Genomic DNA, 21208 nt, shown 5'->3' with positions numbered 1-21208 from the left:
GTGTAGGATTGGTCAAGGGGATTTGCTGAAGTTCAAACTGAACCTCAAAAGATTTTTAAAGTAAAAAAAATGTACGAAGGAAAAATTATGTTGTGGTATTTAGGAGATCTTTTTTTCTTTCTGTCCCTACAGAAAGTATTTTTTTTTTCTTATTTGAGAGGCAGTAATTAATTGGAGTAAACAACTGAAAATATCTGTAGAACGGCATAGGGTGGGTTTTTTTTTTTTTTCTAATTTTGACCTTCCAGTGCAAAATTTCAAAGTATTAGTAGTCCCATAATGGTCTTAATGTTATAAATGTATTTTTAGGCTTTAAAAGCACCATAATTACTGTAAATTGCTTCGTCTGTAAATGGTGCTCTACAGATAAACTTGCCTTGCCTTTGCTCCTTTTATTTTTCAGTCTAGGCTGCCTTCCTCCCTCTTTCCCCTCCACTCTCTCTCACAGAAACCTCTCCTTGACTTGCTCATTTTCCTCTCCATTCTCCCCTCCTCCATTCTTCCTCTATTGTCTTTTTCCTCTCCTCCTTCCTTCCTCCCCTCTTCCCCTCCTGCAGTTTAAAGAAGTCAGCAGGGAGAGACAGAGGGGAGCAGCACTGCCTGCTAAGCAGTTGAGCTCAACAGACCCACAAACATCTTTATGTGTGTGCGGGGGCATGAATACTAGAGTATGAAGTTTGTGTGTGAGTAACCAGAAGGTTGAATGTGTGTGTGACGGGCTGTGGTGTGCTGTGACTTTGAATTCAGAGCAGTTATTCATCAGATAGAGAGAGAATGTCTCTCCTTATCTTATTCATGAACTCTTGCTGACTATCGACTACCCATCTCTTCCCCGCTCTCTCCATTTTCTCCCCTCACTCTGACACACATGCATACACCTGTGCAGAGCTCTTAAGCAGGTGTTACTTTTTTGGCAGCTTCATCCATTAGAAATAATGGCTGTGTGCCTGAAAGGTTTTTAAAACATGGGATGGTGCACGTGAGTGAGACAGCAGCTTGTGTCTGTGGGCAAGTTTGAAACAGTTCATGTCTACCTCTCTCTGCAACGGCCTAATTAACGTAATCTGTCACACTTACACTGACAGTGTTTCCCCCTGCTGTCTCCTTTTTCTGCTGCTTTTCTATTCTTTTACATCTTATCTTCCCCTACACCCTGTTTTTCTGTCGTCACACCCTGATGTATACAGTATGTACAAAGTTTGTTTATTTTTTGTCCCGGTTGTGGAGTAAAGGTTGATCCATTGACTGTATAAATAACAAACTTTTCCTTCTCATAAACCACAGACAAAAAATATTTTTGCAAGAGCTGCAACTGAAAACATCCTTTTTTCCTTTGAAAACATTTCGCATTTCAGAATAGTGATAACCTATACCTATTTCCCATTCAGGGAGGCAGTGGGGGCTGGAGCCAGTCCCAGCTGTCACTAGGCAAGAGGCGGGACACTCCCTGAACTGGACGCCAGCCAATCAAAGACATGACATATAGAGATAAAAAAATATACACTCTTACCTCCGGTCAATTTAGAGTCACAATTTCACCTTACAGGCACGCTTTTCATCTGTGGGAGAAAACCAGGGTTCTAGGAGAGAATCCACACATGCACAGGGAGAACATACAAATCCCAAACAGAAAGGCCCTGCACAACAGGGATTCAAACCAGGAGCCTTCTTGCAGTGAATCAAAGCACTAACTACTGCAGCACTGTGTGACCAGAAGACGTGTAACATTTATATTTAGCCTAACTTAAAGGTTCTGTATTGAAGAAGTTGGGGTTCTTGGCAATAGCAGTGCCATTAGCCTCCAGTGATTTTAGTGTGCATTTTAAGAGGACTCACTTCTCGTAACGGCAGGGAAGCTCGGCTATACAGCATAGCAAATGGGTACAATATCTCTTCTTTGTAATTTAGTGAGTTTTAGGTGAAAACGGGCCAAAAAACAATGTTGGCTCAATTGTACACTATTTTGAAAATATTTTGAAGCATTTTATTTTTCACCCAGAAAGCATCTGTGTATGGCACTATTTTGCAATGTGAGCTTCAACTACCGGCTATGTGCTTCTCCGCCTAATCATATCTGATCAGCTTTTCGGGTTTCTGGGCTTTGACAGACATCAACAACAAGCTTAGCTAAATCCCAACTTAACTTGCATGACAATGATGTGCTGCTTACTGTGGATACAAGTAGGATGCTTTTATAAGATGGAGTACACAGGAACTTCTACAGAAGGCGACTCAAGAGGGAAGAAAGAAAAGGGAGAGAATCTTCAGTAAAGACTGGTTAACTAGAGAGATACAAGTTACCTGCTGATGCAGGTGTGTAAACTATGAGCCCATGCCCACACAGAGAGCTGCTGTCATGAGTGGGACTCCACAATACTTCTTCAGTACATTTCTGGTCAAGGATAGTGGCTCATAGAAGCCTGCAGCCTGCATCACTCCCCATCCAGAGTTCCCTGTCTTACTAAATACCAGTGTTTTATGAATCTTCTTCAACTTTGTTAAGATAAATTAGAAAAACTGACCCCACCCAGAAGAGCTGAAAGGAAATTTGTCATCCCAGTAAGTTCATGGCTGCCACTTTATTCTTCTAAAAAGACAAGCTACAGTCACCGTGATATGTTAACTTTGAGAAAACAATGGGCCTTATTCACCAACTATTGTTAAGATGAAATTTGCTCGCCAGTTTTTTTTTTTTTTTTTTTTTTTGCAGGGGAAAAACTGAAATTTAAAACATTTTATCAGATGTAGTGTGGACAGCGAGTTTACAGTGCTGCGCAATGCAACATGATGTCTGATGTTTACATGCTGTTACACCATGGCGTTATGTTGAACGTTGAATATTCTGATTTCTGCACCATCTGAACTAAAAAAGAACTGTTCAGCTGCAGTATTACATATCAAACTCTGCTCTGTATCATCTTTTCATGTGCAAACTGAAAAGGAAATGTACATTTGGAAAAAAGAATGTTTGTCTGAAAGCATTTCAATGTATATTTCATGATGTTTCCTCTATCTCTGCCTTCTCTCTCTCGTCCCTCACAGTCTGGTTCCAGTACAGCACCTCCACAGGCAGACCCTTCCACCTCTTCCTCCTCCTCCTCCTCTACCTCCACTGCTACAACCACAAAGGCGGAGCAGAAGAAGCTTTTATCTAAAGACTCCATCCTGTCTCTGTACGCCAGCAGCTCAGTGGGCAGCCAGCCGCAGAGCCAGCAACAGCCCGCTCCTGGACAAGGTATCACACACGCACACCATTAACCATTTATCGTCCACGATGAGTCAGTCAGGCTTGATCATCCAGTCTAGCAGCAGATTGCAGCTGAACTTCCAGTTGAACTCCACCTTTGCTCCTAGTATCATTGATTTAATCTCTCTTTGCCTGCTGATTCATCAGTAAATGAATACCTGAAAGCCAAACTTGAGTAAAAGTATTTATATCGAACCTGAAATGACTGTTTTTAGAGGTTAAGGTCAGTTATTCCAGTACTGTGAATATAAAATTCTGAAGGCAGTCACTAATACCAAGCTCTCCTCCATCCACACTAACTCAGATGTACTTTCTGTCAACTACAGACAGAAAAAATACTTACAGACACTCTGATGTGACAGAGTTTGATTTAAAATATTTTGTTGGGATGTTGGAATATAATCTGTGTATTAGTATCAGTCTGCCCATTCTCCTCTGCCTCCGACATCAACAACATCACTGGATATTTTCTCTTTTTCTGACCATTCTCTAAACCATAGAGACGGTTATTCGTGAAAATCCCTGTAGATCAGCAGTTTCTGAAATACTCAGACCAGCCCGTCTGGAATCAACAACCATGCCACTTTCGAAGTCACTCAAATCTCTTTTCTTCCCCTTTCTGATAATAATAAGAATAATAATGCATTCTATTTATAGGTGCCTTTCAAAGCACTCAAGGTCACCTTACAAGAAAAGGTTTAAACAAGACAAATAAATAAGTCCACAAAATATACAGGGACTAAAGCTATAGAGTGACTAAAGTGACTAGGGTGACTAAAGGCTCATCTGCTGTGATGTGTTGTCATTTCTACAACGGCGTAGATGTTCAGGATATTGCATACAGGGGCACTGCAAACAATTATAGTAAAGTTGTTATTTTATGCAGGATTTTTCCACATTATGAGAGCAATACTTGTGGGAATTCAAAAGCATGTGCGCAATGCCCACAATCCCGCAGTGAAATTCAGGCACTTGGGAAAGGATTTTTCCCCTTGTCTCCTGACATGCTTTGGTTTGAGTTTATGATACAGGCAGGGATATAGTTGTACTGGAATATACAATGGCTGCTGGTGAAACGATTAACTTAGATGTAGCTTTTTATGCTTATTTTTTAGATCTGGGTTGCAGTTCTTTATTGAAAGAAGTGCAATAGCCACAGATATTTTTGGTTGAGAAGATGGTTTCGCACATGCACTGACCAGCCTTAGCATGAGCTACCAACTAGCACCATCGTTCAATGACAGCGAATGTGACAGACAGAATGTTCATCCAATCACCTTCTGAGAACTTCTTAAACAAATTGTATGTGAGCTTCCCTAGATGAGTATGAAATACACTATATTGCCAAAAGTATTTACTCACCTGCCTTGACTTGCATATAAACTTAAGTGACATCCCATTCTTAATCCATTGGGTTTAGTATGACTAGGGCTGTAGTCAACCAAAGAAAAACTTGGTCGACCAAAATCGCACCCAGGTACCAATTAATCGATTGGTCGTTCAGATAAAAAAATGTCATTCATTTTCAAAAGTTACCTTGTTGGGTAATAATTCAATCCATCCAGGCTCCTCACTGCACCTGCTTGGTACTCTAAATGATCGTAAAATGGACGTAACAAGCTTTTGGAAGCATTAATATATCTTTTCTGCTTATCACGTCTTACTATATAATATAATTAATTCAGAGACAATCAGCGCGCACCTGCCTTTGATCTCCGTGATCCTGGCACGGTAACTCTTTAAACTCATACAGCCTACAGAATAACCTCAGATCATCGTTTTTCATTCGTTTGTAGTGAAATTCGTTCCAGGATCACTTGATCCAGCCCGCGCTGTGTCATTTACAAGCATAAAGCAGGCAGCATGCAGCATTTATGTACGGAGATGAGAGGAAAAAAGTTCACTCGTCGGGACTTGATGACCAGCAGACATCGCCTTTAATCACCTCTCCTTTCTGTGTGACTGTAAGAGAAGCTAACATGAACACTTTAGGGAGATTATAAAACGAGACTATACCACGCAGCCTATTTACCGACAGGTAAATTAAACTGACCGCGGGAGTTGATACAGTGAGGGAGGGCAGAGCAGAGAGACTTAGCAGCGCCACTTTAATACAAACAGCCTGCACCTCTGTGACGAGTTGATGTTTTGTTTCTGAGCATTAATGATGTAAAATATCAGAAAATATCCCACTCTGGGAGCTTTGTGTACTCCTCTACCTGTAATTCCAAGAGCTGCATTGCTCCTGTTCCCAGCAGCACGTCTCTCTCTCAGCTGCTCACGTGCTTGAAGTGATTGGAATGCCTGATTTCTCTTATTTGGATGGGTGAGTGAATACTTTTGGCAATTTAGTGTATACCCATGCAGTGGATATATGAAACAGTCTATCTGGTGTGTCTGGGGGTTAACTGGTGGCTTTCAGCCAACTGTGATAAAAGCTGATAAAACAGAGTCCTTGCAAATGTCTCTTTGTGTAGTTTTCAACATATCTGTCATAATATCCACATCAGACATACATTTTATAGAAACAAAACAAATTTAAACAGAAGCGAATGCACTCTGCCCAAGGTCACCAGATTTCACAGTCACTGATTGAACTGAAACACTACTGTTATTTATTTATTTATTTACAGCTTTAAACATTGGTTTCTAAAACAGACTTCATCTGCATGAGCTGGTAGAAATGCATGTTTTTGTCTGTGCAGTGTACACATATGGAGAGTTGGGGATTGGTTTATTAGTTAGTCTTTAAAATAATCACCCTTCAAGTTTATTTTTTGAATTGCCTTTTCCAACCCAGACTACGGGTTGTTACCCAGAGAGAAGTGAAATATGCCATGGATATGTGAAACAGTTCATCGAGTGTGTCAGATAATCATTTTTCTTGAATTTGCAACTTAATTTAATATACATAGAGATGTTTTTATAACTGAAATCTGGCCTGGTGTTTGATATCACATCTGTCTGTCACATCACAAACTTAAACACAGATTTTTTAAAAGCTTTGCAGAGACTTATAGGTTTGCCTTCACAGCAGCTTATTTTAATCTTTGAACATTTTAAATCACTTCCATGTGCTGTAGAGAGAGGGAATAAACAAAACTACCCATATATTTTTCTGCTTAAGCAGGGAAAACAATTTATGACAAAGGCATTCTCAGGTTATTACACAAAGTTACACACTCACACTTTCACACATAATTCGAAGAGAAGATGCATCATAAACACTGAGGAGAGTGGAGGCAGATGAAAGGTCAGCCTGCTGAAAAACAGGCAGGTCCACTTTACGCTGCAATGACTGGAGTCATCATTGCAGTAAAAATAGAGATGTGTTCACACTCATTATGTGTCAAGCGCTAACGCTGTTAATGTGTGTATGTTTGCATGTAGGCGGATGTTTTTACACACATACATCGACCTGAGTGCGCTGGAGTGTGTGGGAAAGCATTAGAGTGTTTTCTGAATGGTGCAGGATAATGAGCAGCAGATTTGTACAGCAGGCGCATGTGCATATTGATTATAGTGCTGCATGATTACGCTGATGTATACAGGATCAGGAGAGGAAATCCGGATGAAGAGCTCTCTGCTGCCTTATTGTCCGCTTTGAATCCAAATAAATGCTGATGGAGATCAAAGCCAGGAGGAGCTGAGCCAGGCTAATGCCCCAAATCACAAATCACTCCCATCCTCTGGCTCTGGAAGTGTGTGAAAGTGTGTGTGCAATGGTGCTGCTCAATTTGGGAACAGGAATAAGATGGCTGCAAGTGGAAAATACAAACCCCAGATCCAAAAAAAAGTTAGGACAACAGAATATTAAAATCCTCTTTAAGTTATATGCAGTTGAGTACAGCATTAATACAAGACAGCTGATATTAAAACTGATTTAAAGAATGTATTGCTCTTGTCCAATTCTACATATATTCTGAATTTGATGCCATCAGCATTTTCCAGAAAAGTTCAGACGTAGGCAAGAAAAGACTGGAAAAGACAAGGAATTCTCTAAAACACCTGGAACAGCCAACAGGTAGGTTAAATGGTAACAGGTGATGGTACCATGATTGGTACTGTCACACTCCTGAATGACTCAGTGGTTTTCAATCAGTGATAGTGCGAGGTTCCCACTTGTTGTGGTGGGGGGATTTGCATGGCCCTTAGCATCTGGTCAGAATGCCTCTCGGTCGCCGCCCCCACACCCCCACCCCCCCCGGAGGTCTTCTGGGTACGTCCAAGTGGGATGAGACCTGCAGGCATATCTAGTTTGTCCAATCGGGTATACATCCCGTCTGTTCAGGGAGCGCCTCAGGAACTGTTTTGTTGAGGATATTAGTCCCTGGTAGTGTCTCCCAAGGCTTGCATCAGTTTAAATTAGAGTCTCCCAAGAAAAACTGATCTAAGTGAAAGGCCCAGGCTGAGCAATTGATAACAACCACAATGAATCAGTATATCAGGAACCAAGGCACCAGAAGCCAGACCTGGGGGGATACTTTCCGAAGAGTATCTGGTAGCTCTGAGCGGGGAGTTAGGCTCTGTCTCAAGTGAAGGAGTTCAAGTATCTCTGGGTCTTGTTCACAAGTGGTAACACGGAGCGTCAGATTGAAAGAAAGATTGGTGCAGCATCTGGGGAGGGTGCTGAGCTGGAAGGCAAAGCTTTCAGTTTACCGGTCAGTCTGCTTTCCAGCTAAGGCTGTGAGCTCTAGATAGTAACAAGAATGAAATCGTGGATACAAGCTCAACCTTAGAGGTATAGTGAGGAGTGCAGACATCCAACAGGAACTAAGAGCAGAGCTGCTGCTCCTTCACATTGAAAGGAGCTAGTTGAAATGGTTCAGGCATCTGATCAGGATGCCTCCTGGTCGCCTCCCTGTGGTCTAATAGCAATTCCAACTGGGATGGGACCTCAGGTCAGATCTAGAACTTAATGGAGGGGGTTATATATTGCGTTGGGTCTGGGTCCTGCTCAGAATCCCCCAGGATGAGCTGGAAAATGTTGAGAGGGATGTCTAGGTTGGTTCTCTCAGCCTGTTGCCCCGTAAATGTGGAAGAAGATGGATTGATGGACGGATTGATGTTTCCCCACTTTGTGAAAGACTGCCTGGGCAAATAGTGCTGCAGTTCATGAACAATGTTCCTCAGTGTGCAATTGCAAGAAATTTAGAGATTTCACCATCTTCAGTCGATTTTATAAAAAGACTCAGACGTCCAGGGAAGACCATGCATGTGAAAGGGCAATACCAAAAATTGACAATGAATGCATGTGACCTATGATCCTTCAGGAGGCGCTGCAGTAAAAACTGGCATTTTTCTGTGATAGATATTACAACAAGGGCTCAGGAACACTTCAGAACACTTCAGTTAACAGGCAGGTCCACTCCATGCTGTGATGACATAGCTGCATCTACAAATGTATGCTGAGACACTGCCATGCAAAGCTAAAGCCATATATCAGCAACATCCAGGGGCACCACTAACTTCTCTGGGCAGGAGCTCATCTGAGGTGGACTGACCTAAAGTGGAAAAGTTTGCTGTGGTCTGACGACACCCCATTTCCAGTTGTTTTAGGAAATAATGACAGACAAGTTCTCTGGACTAAAAAGGGCCATCCAGATCTATGAAAAGTTCAAAATATATCATCTGCGATGATATGAGGGTGTATTAGTGCCATTGACATGGGTAACTCACATCTGTGAAGGCACCATTAATGCTACAGGTTTTGGAGTGACATATGCCTCCCCCTAGGCAATGTCTTTTCAGGGATGTCCCTGCTTATTTCGGCAAGACAATTTTAAGCCACGTTCTGTACGAGTTACAACAGCATGGCGTCACAATAAAAGGGTGGGGGTACTAGACTGGCCTGCATGCAGTTCAGACATGTCTATCACTGAAAATGTATGGAGCATAATGGAGCATAAAATATGACAACAGAAACCATGCATGATTGAGCAACTTATGATATGAAGGAAAGCAAGAATGGGAAAGAATCCCCCTTTCGGTTCTGTATTTAGTTGAATATAAGTTAAAAAGGATTTATAAATCACTGTATTGTGTTTACACTCATATTCTATACAACGTGCCAACTTTTTTGGAACGAGGATTTGTACATCAGAATGTAAGAATAAGCTGTATTTTCCATCCCTTTGATTTCCACATTGAATCTTCCCCAGGTGAGTATATTAAGGCTTTGAGTCACAGCAGGAAACAGCTAAAAATGTTACATTTCAGTGTAAAAACTGAGTCTATTTGCTCGTTCATGCAGTCATCACAGCTGACTCACATTAGAGGATCATTTGTTTATTTGCAGAAGTAATCTTCTCTCTGCCCCTCGAGGTTTTTCCACCTGGACAAAAATAAATTCATGTTTTTATTTCACTCCTTATCGTATTCCCACAGTGATCTCACACAGCGCTGATAGGCAAATAAAATGATAGGTTGATATATTTTCATGTGAAATGTGATATTCTTGGCTCTGGTTTCATCTTCAGAGGCAGTAATGAAAATTGTTCCTGCTGCTAATGTCATGAGTCATGTTTTTATTTCCACATTTCATTCATAGCTTTAGCTGTGCCTTTGCGTCATTAAACTACTGACTTCAGAGTCCCTTGGGTTTGTGTTCAGGTGTATTTTTATACCTCCACACAGGCAATAGCCAAGGCCAGAAGCATTGTGTTTATTCAGACTGTCCATCAGCTCTTCCACCTGGGCTATTTTTGTCAGTGCTTTATCTCAAGAACACTTTGAGGGATTTTCTCCAAACTTTGCACAAATGTCCACTCTGAAGCTGTGACAGAAACATTTCCTTCCTAGTCCCAGACCCCATGATACCTTGTGTGAATTCTGGGTGTGACTTCCAGTGCCTTCTGTCACTGACTCAGAAATGTGTGAACGTCATCTATTACACCTGAAATGGGATCACGTCTATTATTGATGGATGAGAGGACAATATGAAGAGATGCCCCCAAATAACAGACGCAAAGATACTTAGCTTTTTTTATTAGCTCTGTATCAGAGTTTTCATAGTGTCAGGGCCTGGTTGGGTTGAGCTCAGGGCTCACTATAGTCTATTCCAAAACAAGCGTAGTAAAATCTCAACATAAATATTTTCATTGATACTTAAAAATTCCACATTTAGTCTATGGAATCCTCATTATTTCATTAATCATTCCCTCTGTTCAAAGAAGTTTTTACCATGTTTTTACCATACTATGTATGATCAACATTGGTCAATTCTTCAAGTCAGCAAATCTGGAATTAAAGATTAGTGTTGACAGATTAAAACCTCACTATAAGCACAGATTTAGCTTTTTTAGCACTCTCGTCTAGTGTCTTGAAACTCTCAACTTAAGTTAAAGCAATGCCAATCAAGACAGTCAAATTTTTACAGACATATTCTACAAATACCTTATTTGCCTTAATGCCTAACAAACTACTCACAGCATTGCCTGTCTGATACCTCTTATAGGTCATTTCCACCAAGCAGTACGGTTCAATTTGGAATGGCACGGCACACATTTTTAGCAAAGACATAGGTCAAAAATAAATGTTCACTGCAGTTCTTTGTGTGGATAAGTGGGCTGTGAATCCTGAATGGTTAAGTTTTTGGATTTGTCCATAGAATATGAGTGAACCATGTATCAGTCAATACATGGAATTAAGTTGCAAATCTTGCTGTATACTGGAATTTCCTAATCAAATTTGCATGTATTGTGGTGATTCAGAGCAAAATTGGTGTAGTATCAGTACTTCTGGTTTCTCTAAGGTTGAGTTAAAGTCAAATATTATGAACAGGACATTCTGTAGAGCTCGCTTATTAAGACCAAACTCTTTCTTTGTGTCTCTTTCTCCAGCAGGGATGTACATGGGTCAGCCTCAGATGCAGTTCACTCCACAGGGCTTCGCTCCAGGGATGGGTGGAGCCGTCCCGCCAACCACTATGATGGGTGGAGGAGCCATGATGCCCAACGGAGGCTACATGAGCATGCAGCAGCAGCAGCAGCAGGGCGCCATGCCAGCTAACCAAGGACAGAACATGTACGGTGTGCAGCAAGGACAGCAGCAAGGACAGTGGAACATGAGCCAGGTAATACTGAAATATACTGTAAGTTCGACTGCTAAATCACACACAGACATGTGGTAGGAATGAATTAACTTTACCACTAAGATGATTGTAATTCTGCTGAAACTCCTCTGCACATTAACCTTTTAAAAAGCACACTAGCATGTTTACTGTACTTCTGTTAACATCTATTAAATAGTCATAAATGCAGCATGCTTTTTTCTCCTCACCTCCTGTGAGAGAGCTCCATTACCCCGGCCTTAAAACATAATATACAGACTCACACAATGTTCTGCTCACTGATTTAAGGAGAAACCCTTGTGCAGTAATAACCTCCCCTCTTTATCATCTTTAAAAGCCCGGGAAAGTGTGCTTTCTTCAGCTGTTCAACCTTTTTCCAGCCAAGGTTATTCTATAATAATATGACTTGCTCTTTTCTTCTAAATTATGTCAAGTCACGCTCTCATCCCTAATTTTAGAAACCTTAAAATGGTGGGCAAATATGTTAAATGTTTTAAAAAGTAAACCAAGAGGAGTAATGAAAAAGTCATTAAAAAGCTGGCATTGCTTCTTACATTAGCTTAAAACTTTATTCTGTAATGGGTTCAAGAAAAACCTGAAATAGGCCCACAGAATCCAAAGCAGCTATGAAGACTAGTTTTTCATCTTTTAACAAACAGATGGTTTATTTATAACAAATGTGTTAGTAGTTACATTGACATCTATCTACCCATCCTTTTCTCTTGCAGAACACAGGAGTACCTGGTCTCTGATACCTCAGTCGCTTAGCTTGTTTTGTTACTGTTTGACTTTGGTGTTTAACATGGTTGATCTGAAATTCTCAGAATTTGACTAACTCAGAAACCTGACTGATTGTGTCAGCAGCACTCCTGTGTTTTGCAATCTTAAATTGCTGTTTTTTTCAAAGCCGTCTGGTGGCTTTGTGGAGAAAATGAAACAGCCGTTTCTGGTTTGAGAAAAGGATCTTACTGTGTTTTCTTGAGCCTGTCTGCAGTCTTCCTTTTTGTTATGTTGTCAGAACACAGAAAATCGTTTTGAGGCTTGTAGCTGCAGCCAGCTGACGAGATTAATGTGAACAATTCACCAATTCTCTGTACCTGTAAGTCATTTAAACCAGGTTTGTCAAACTTTTCAGTCCGTGACCCCCAAAATAACAGTCCCGGGGACTGAGGACCCCCACTGTCCCTGGAGCTTCTAATGTTTTACACAGCTATGTAGACTTTCTATGCAGACTTTACTCAACACTGGGACAAGAACAGAGCAGCCCAGAACCTAATTACTATTTTATATTGTAGTTCAGTGAGAGGCTGGCATTAGCCTTGCAAAACTGATGGACTGGCCAGATCTCATGTCTGTCATCGGCAATACATTATTATTCTACAGGTCTGCCCACAGAATTGGCCCCTGGAAACCCCAGAGAAGGGGCCCTCTGCAATTGTGATTTAGTGATGATGTCAATGCATTTGTGTTGGATCAGTGGCATCAGTGCCAGCATCCTGGCTAACAGTTCCCTCATTTTGGAGCTGAAAAGTGTGTCAAGCTGTTATTTTGCTCTGATGTTGGAATTACTTTTTTCCAGCCATTTTTAACTATTTTGCCACTTTTTTCCACCTATTTTTGCCACTTAAAACCAATTTTGCTGTTTTTGCCCTTCATTGTCACTTTTAAATCCATTTTGCTGTTTTTCATTAGTTCTTGCCACTTCTTTTTTTTCCACTTTTGCTGCTTTTTGCCACAGTTATGCAATTATTTTGCCACTTCTGTCCAAATTTTGCAGCCTTTTGCCACTTTCAACCCATTTTTGCTTTTTGCACACTATTCCAAGATGTTCACCCATTTTTGTTGCTTTTTGCCCCTATTATTCCATTTTTGGCAGATATTTCTGTCCACATTTCCAATTTTTCCTGCTTTTAACCCATTTTTTCCACTCTTTGCCCTGTTTTTGCCACTTATACCACCAGAGTAGCTAGGGTTGTACTGTATTATATAAGGGAAAAAATCCAACTGAAAAACTAAGTTTATTTACTTCAATTTACATTTTGTAGTTAAGATTAAAAAAATTGCATGATTAAATTATATGATGAACAAATTTAATTCATTTATTTTTGCACATTAACAAATTGTATTACAGTTCTTTCCCTGGATCCTTCATACTTAAAGCAGAGAATTTCAGCCTCACATGGAGGGAAATAAAGACTTCTTCTTCCACCAGGAGGCCTCAAAACACGATGATACAAGAAAAAGAGATAACAAATACAGTTAGAGAATTTCACTACAGATTACTGAGCAAAGTCAAGTCTCCAGTGAGAGCATACATGAAGACGAGGGGGCTTTTTTAGTATTTTACTTACAATAATGGCTCTCCAAGAAAGTTTGTAAGTGCAGCTGTTGGATGTGAATTATTTCCAGCAGAACCTCATCCTCCATGTTGTCTGAGCGTCTCCATTGTAAACAATTCAGCGTGGCCTGCCTTTGGCTAGGGAGGCGGCTCTCTGCATTGGCAGTGTGCTTGGCCAGCAAGTGGTACTTGCTAAACACTCAGTCTTTAATGATTCTCATGCAAGGTTTGTGATAGTTAACGTGATCATATCCCCACAGATATCTTGATTCTCTTGTTTCAGTAACAGATATGTTCTGTACTTGTGAATAATTGTGAAAAATCTGGACTAGATAAATACTGTTAGACATGTCAACATGTCAGAGCTTCTCCTTCATAAGTCCATTAGCTGCTCCAGCTCACCATTCTTAAAGAGTGTGTCTGTGATTGTGTGTTGCACTCAAAACTGTCGTCAGCATCTCAACAACTGTGGGGGCTAATGGGAGATCATCAATCAGCGCTGACGCTCTCTGCTGCTGTCTTTGGACAGTTAAAGAGGGGGCTGGATGATGAGGTGTGTGCAGAAGATATAACAGAACGATGAGTGGATGAACGAGCACATGGTCGCATGTATGTCAAGGCTTGGTCAACACACACACACACACACAGATATAGATAGGTACACACTCACATAGTGATACACACAGTCAGCCACAGTGCTCAGATGACCAGATAAGTGAGGAGCACTGCACCAAAGCACATTCATAATAGATAAGACAGGAAGGATTGGGGGGGGGGGCAGGGTAGTGCAAGAAGGCTTTTAAGGAGGGTCAATTTTTGCAGCTATTTTAAATTTAGCTTTTGTCTTTAGACTAAAATGCTCTGCCTTTTTAGGCCTTGTCCACATGTGAGAATTTTTGAAAAGTTCTTCTGTGCATTTTAACCTTCTGTACACATGCAAACAGCGTCTTAGGTCACAGAAAATGCACCTTTTTTGAAAATGTATGTAGCATAAATATACATGTATTCATTCATTTGGGCACAACCCTCTAAGTAAGTGGAAATTTATATAACACAGATTTAAATCAATTTCACATCTGAAAAAATGAGTTATTTGGGGATACCTTGGGGTGAAAATAGTTAAAGGAATATTTATTTTGGGATAGTATTTCAAAAATGGGAAAAAGAAGAATAAAGCCAATAAACAACAACGATTAATAAGGATAGATGAATTAAGTAATGAATATTTTTGTAACCAAGCATGGCAAAATGAATAATTAGAAAATGGTGATGAATGAATAGTAGAGCTGCATAAGATGGAAATAATTATTCAGTAATATCGTAGTTTGGAATGACTTTAATTGATGGTAATGATAAATATAATCAGAACAGGAAATGGGATAGCCAAAGAGTTAGATTAAACTTCATCCTGTGTGAGTTCTCTACTATTTGCAATGCTCCTGAGTGACTCTACCCTTTTTCCAAGCCGCCTAGGGACAAGGAGACCTTACTTCACTGATCATAAACTGGAAGCCCCCTCAGCTTTCTATCTGGCCCTCAGAAGCTCAGTGAAATTCAGAAAAAGTGCTGAGGAGAAAATATAATGCTGAATTTAGGGTACCATTTCTTTCTTTTCTTTTATGATCCCTTCAGATATTTAAGTAACTCTAAAAATGAGTGAGATTGAAACATTTTTTTTAATATTGGCTCACATTTGATCAGTTTTACAAAAATCTAATTTTTATTATCTATTATTAGCAATTAAGATACATGTCAAACTTACTCGTAAGTCAATTCTTGATTAAAGCAGCAGATTTCTGCATAAATTTAACAGTTCGGGTGGTTGAGGGTTTATTTTTCACTGCCTTAGAATTAAAACAAAATCATTTTTTCCTTTATGTGTTTTTCACCAATGAGGACACAGCATATTCACATCAAACTACATGGCAGCCCCAGAAATATGTGGCTTAAATGTCTCAATTGCCCCATTGTGGATTGCTGCAGTATGGGGATTTTACTGCGTGAGTTCACTGCTAAAGGCTAAGGTACATTTCAAAGAAAATACAATTATTTAGACAACAATGATTCTTTTATTTAGTTCATTTAACACGTCGGCCCTCACAGTGTCTACATAGACACAAGCTGGCCCTTGTATAACTGTAGTTGATGACCCCTGCCTTACTTGCTGGAAGCAGGTGAAAGAGTTCTTCCTCCATTGGGTCTGGGTAGTTTGCCAAGTGGTTCTGGATCAAGTCCAGCCTGTGTAGGTAGGAAGAGATGGAACAGCTGATCTCTGGTCTAGGCGTACAAAGGGGGTCTCAGCGGAGCGTCTTCTTTGAAGGAGGGAAAAGTTTGATTTATCTTTGAATTAACTTGATATCGTGATGGAAAAATTGAAGACAAAACAAAGATGTTGGAGAAAACATATATCAGTGGAACTGAGGATGACGAATTATGAGGCTCTGAAAAGAAATAGTCTTTTAGGCTAGATACCGGAACAAAGATGGATTGTTTGCATGTGCAAAACAAAAGATAAGTAAGGCAAAAGACAGCGTCCGTGACAGTGGACAATAAAAGAGAGCAAAAGAAAGCGCGACGTTTGAAATCTTGAAGTCTTTATTACTCAAAAATAGGGTGCGGATTTTGCCATGTTGGGGTCTGTCTCCCACATGGAGCCCACTCAGGAGTCATTTCCACACAATTTCAGTCAAGGGTCATTTTCACACCTGATACTCTGAGGGATTTGTTTCAACTGGGGCTGAAATTGCAACATTGTTTCACTTTCATGTAGTTTGGTTTGCTTTCACATTGCACTTGGTCAAACCAGCAAAACTGTCTGGACAAACCAAGGGTTTGTATGTTTATGTTGTCATCGTCTCAAATAAACAGCAATGAAGAAGAAAAGAAGATGCAGAAAGAAAAGAAAACACCTCGTCTGTTGGCCAGAACAGAAACCAAAAATCCACCTCCTTCTTCTGGCTTTTTCACCACATAAACAATGGAAAAACACCAAATGTTTTATATTTTGGATTTCATTTTGCTTTGATTTTCATATAATGGGTTTCAGAAGAAGGTGCCCAGTGTGAGCAGCAAGTGAGGCAGCAAGCTGTCCAGCATATTGTTCTTTACATGACATAAATAAATCAGTACCGAAGAAAAAAGCAAGTCAACATGATAGCAAGAGACTATGAAGTGTTGCCATGGTTATGCCGAACGAGGTACTGGCATGTATTTGAACTCATCAAATCGTATGATCAGAACGGTTTATTTATTTGTTTGTTTGTTTGTTTGTTTGTTTGTAACATGGGACAATGCACATTAATGGATATGGACATGTAAATGTGCCAGATTGTAGCCATAGGCTAATTTCCCTCTGTAGTCCCCGGCAGGATGATGGAATATACAACAAAGAGTCCATTAAAAAGCTACATAAAAAATCAGACAACACCAAAATCAGACAACATGGACAGTACAATAAAATACCCTAATATAATGATACACTAGGTTGCTGCATGATCTTAGCTTAGGACAGACCAGAAATAAAGTGATCATTGCAGTTAAAGTGAATAAGGCAGATGATAAAGTGCTGCAGTGCTTAAGTGCAAGTGTGCTGATAAATTGCACATGATCATGAATGTGCTTAAAGAAGAAATTGCACATGGCCCTTGGCCTGGTTAGTTAAAGTGCCAATAATGCTGCACACCGCCCATGGCCTGGTTAGTTAAAGACCCTGTAAAGTGAAAATAAATCTGTATTTAGGTTTTTTGTCTGACAGGTCACTGTGTTATGAACCCCCCAGGTCAAATTTCAGTCAAATAAAATATCTCTAAGTTTATAAAGTTAAGCTTCAAAATCATGAAAAATGAGGCAGTTAAATCTGCTCCAGGATGGTGTGGGCATGTTTGTTGAATGAGCTGATGCCACGCCCACTCAGGAGAAACACCATCCTCTCAAATTAAAGAAAATGCCCCAAAAGTGCCAGAGGGGCGGGGTAATCATCTACTGTGGGCTCATGACATCATGAGCCCACATTTTGGCCCCGCCCACATGAAACCAAGCCAGGAAAGAGGTGAAAAACTTTGTAACAGTCTAAATCCAAAATTCAGTCACATGTAGATCTCAGTGTTTTCACGTTTACTGCAACCATATTCCAACATATCTAGTGTTTTAAGACAAAAACTTTGGATTTCACTTTACGGGGTCTTTAAAGTGTTAATAATGTTGCACACCGCCCTTGGCCTGGTTAGTTAAAGTGCTTGTATTATTGCACACTGCCCTTGGCCTGGTTAGTTAAAGTGCTAATATTATTGCACATAGCTCTATTGCACATAGTTAGCATTAACAGATGTATTTATGCATATATACTTGCACCAGAAAGCATACATACGTGTATCTATGTATGTAATATTGCACAAAATATGCATACATAGCTGTATTTCACTTCCTGCCTTTCTGCCAGGGTTCACTTGGAAGCTAATCAAGACCACCATTATCAAGCAGACCAGAGTTTGCTTGTTTGGTCACCACCAGAATTTCCTTTCGCACCAGACCAAATAGGTCTAGTGTGGAAGGAAACTCTGGTCACTTTCACACCAGAACAGTTTGGTCCCCTGGTCCATTTCCCTGGATGGTCGGTTTGTTTGGAGGGGTGTAAAAAAATCATTTGAGCTCCGGTGCAAACCAAACATGTGAACTCCGATCTGCCCATCCATTTTGGCTCGCCGTCTTCCTCAGTACAGATTCATTAATCTGCAAAGCACAAATCCAAGGACAGTATAAATTTGGCATTGCTGCATTGAAAAGGAGGAGGTGGATTTCCAGTTTCTGATCTGGCCAGTAGATGAGCCATTACATCTCCTTCTACGTCTTCTTTTCTTCTTCATCACTGTCAGTTTCGATGATAGTGCCACAAACGAGCAGAGATTGTAACCGCTTGATGTGTTCTTGACAGTTTGGTTGTCCAAGTGCAGTCTGAAAGCAAACCAAACCACATTAAAGTGAGAAAATGTTGCAATTTCAGCCCCCCCCCCAATTGAACTGAGTCTCCTGGACCATCAGGTGTGAAAACAACCTAAATCATTTTAGTCCAACTTCAATAACAAGCCCTCATATGAAAACACACATCCTTTGTAGCAGACATAAACCTTTTTAACCTCCTAATGTGGTCCATGGCAGAAGCAAAACAACCATGGGGTAATATTAAAATTGGCAAATCACACCCAAAAGGCACAGTAATGATACGATGGTGCTTATCATGTAGGTCAGAAGAAAGTGCTGCCAATACAGCACAGGCATATGTGGAATTTGGAGATGGCTGCTTTGCAAATTTCTCGCCACAAAACCGGGAATTTTTGTTTTCTTTATGTGACAGATGTGGTTTGGCTTTGAATCAGTGATGGTGTCATATGCGAAGCAAACAGAGGGTTCAGTTCCCACCTCCATGAGGATGACTAGAAAAGCACCATTTACCATTCCTCCACCATCATAATATTTTAGTTACCTTTGACTGGTAGTCTTTTTACCGAGCAGACCTTGAATACATCACTGTTCCTGCATCACATCTTGTTTAGTTTGCTTAATATCAAAGATCTATTTTTAGCTCATTATCATCTCATTTTCTTCTTGAAGAAAATATTGATGAACATTTTCTCTCATGTTTTTTGTTGATAAAATCAACATTGCTTTTAAAGGAAGGGGTAGAGATTAAAAAAAAAAAAAAGGAATGGAGGAAGGAAATTGAAGCTCAAGGATGGAGAGCACCTTCCTCTGCTCTTCTATCCTGGGATAAGAAAGTAGCTGTCTATTTTTGCTCTGACTAACCCCCCCCCCCCTTCTCCCTTTCTTCTCCCTCTCAGATGACCCAGCAGATGTCAGGCATGGCCGTGAGTGGTGGAGTTCAGGCGCCGGCCACTTTTAGCCAACCAGGGGCCCCGGCAGCCGGTTGGCCTGCAGCTGCACCGGCAGCATCCGGCCAGACCCTCAGCACTCAGCTGTGGAAGTGACGAGCAGGGCGTCCAGAGGATGAAGGGGGGGAAACGGCCATCCGAAAACAAAATGGCTGATGTTTTCTCCTCCATCTCCTTCCCGCTCAGAGTGAAAAAACGCACAAGCTGGGGTAGTTTAACTACCCTAAACACCCCTCCCCAATCCCAACACACCTTCACCATGAATCCTTTAAAAGATGATGTGACACTGGATGGAGCGGAGAAAAAAGACAGACTGGCAGCTGTTGTTTCTCACCTTTATTCCTCTTCTTTCTCCTTCATTTCCTTTTGTTGTTGTCTGAAGAAAGAGACAAAAACAGCAGATTAACCATAAAGAAAGCTGCTGGAGCGTTAACTCCAAGTGTCTACTCTAGTAATATTATATCATTACCAAAATGGATAGTTAGTGAATAGTCTTTAAAAAACCTACCGTAGATATGGCTATCTCGTGGTTGGTCTATGCTACCCTCTCCCATTCCTTCCTCTCTCTCTCTGCTGTGTATACTGTAACTTCCCCCTCTCCCTCTCCCCCCTCCTTTTCCCCTCTCTGCAGGGCGAGCAGAGCCTTGTAGCAGATAGTCGTCTGAGCAGTACTGTATTTATGTGAATAAGATGTGAACCTTTGACTTTATTCAGAGCCATAAGACAGAGAGGCTGCTTCAACTCTCACTGATGTTGTTTGGTTTGAGTTATCCTCTTCATTTGATTCACACAATGTGGAAATAATCTGGAGTAATTATCTCCAGTTTACTTTAAAGCAACATTTTACATTGCTGTCACTAACTCATAGCTGCTACAGCTGGGCTCAGACTACAGGAGGTGTACATCCTGACAGATCCTAACTAATGTAGGGAGAGCTTGATAGGACTTGTGCATAATTTAATCACATACCAAAAGACTTTGTTATGATTATTATTATTATCTTTGCAAAAGGCAGCAAGGTATAGGCTAATTAGATTGCATGTGAAAGGAGACTTAAAGGGAGAAACTAACAAATCCATCAATCCATGTATTGCTAGTTAGTTTGGGGTTAATCAAAAAACTACGATGTTAAATTTTTTTTGGTCAACATCATTTTCTAATCAAGAGCACACAGCCTCTCATACTTCAGAGAGATTATAGAACAACCAGCCAAATGCAGCCTCACCACATGAAGTTATGTACAGTGCTGTGAAAAAGTATTTGCCCCCTTTTTGATTCCTGATTTTTTTGTACATTTATCACACTTAAATGTTTTGGATCATCAAACCATTTTTTATATTTCACAAAGACAACCCACATAAATAAAAAATGCAGTGTCTGAATGATTATTTAATGTTTTAAGGGGGAAAAAAATCCAAACCTATCTGGCCCTGTGTGGAAAAGTAATTACCCCCCCTTGGGATTAACCACAGTTTTTGAAAAGCTGACTTCAATTTCACTGGCCACACTCAGGCCTGATTATAGCCTGATTTATGAATCAAGAAATCAGTTAAATAGAAGCTGTCAGACAAAGTGAAGTAAGCTACAAGATCTCCAAAAGAAATGCATCATGCCACGATCCAAAGAAATTCAAGAACAAATGAGAAACAAAGTGATTGAAATCTATC

General features: G+C 40.4%; 1 protein-coding gene across 4 annotated transcripts in view; it reads left to right on the top strand.

The window, feature by feature from the left end:
- Positions 1-20821, top strand: part of LOC121511191 (stromal membrane-associated protein 1-like) — a 178523-nt gene extending 157702 nt beyond the window's left edge. For 3 of the 4 annotated variants that reach the window (XM_041789788.1, XM_041789790.1, XM_041789787.1), the window contains exons 9-11: positions 3043-3235; positions 11089-11321; positions 19491-20821. In XM_041789788.1, coding sequence (XP_041645722.1) covers positions 3043-3235; positions 11089-11321; positions 19491-19637 — 573 coding nt within the window. In that variant the 3' untranslated portion in view covers positions 19638-20821. The remainder of the gene's footprint in view (positions 1-3042; positions 3236-11088; positions 11322-19490) is intronic. The other variant, XM_041789789.1, reaches the window with a different exon arrangement.
- The last annotated feature ends 387 nt before the right edge of the window (positions 20822-21208 follow it).

Source organism: Cheilinus undulatus, linkage group 6 (assembly GCF_018320785.1).
Source record: "Cheilinus undulatus linkage group 6, ASM1832078v1, whole genome shotgun sequence".
NCBI lineage: Eukaryota > Metazoa > Chordata > Actinopteri > Labriformes > Labridae > Cheilinus > Cheilinus undulatus.
The sequence above is the reverse complement of the archived record's forward strand: the minus strand, read 5'-3'. Positions and strand labels throughout refer to the sequence as shown.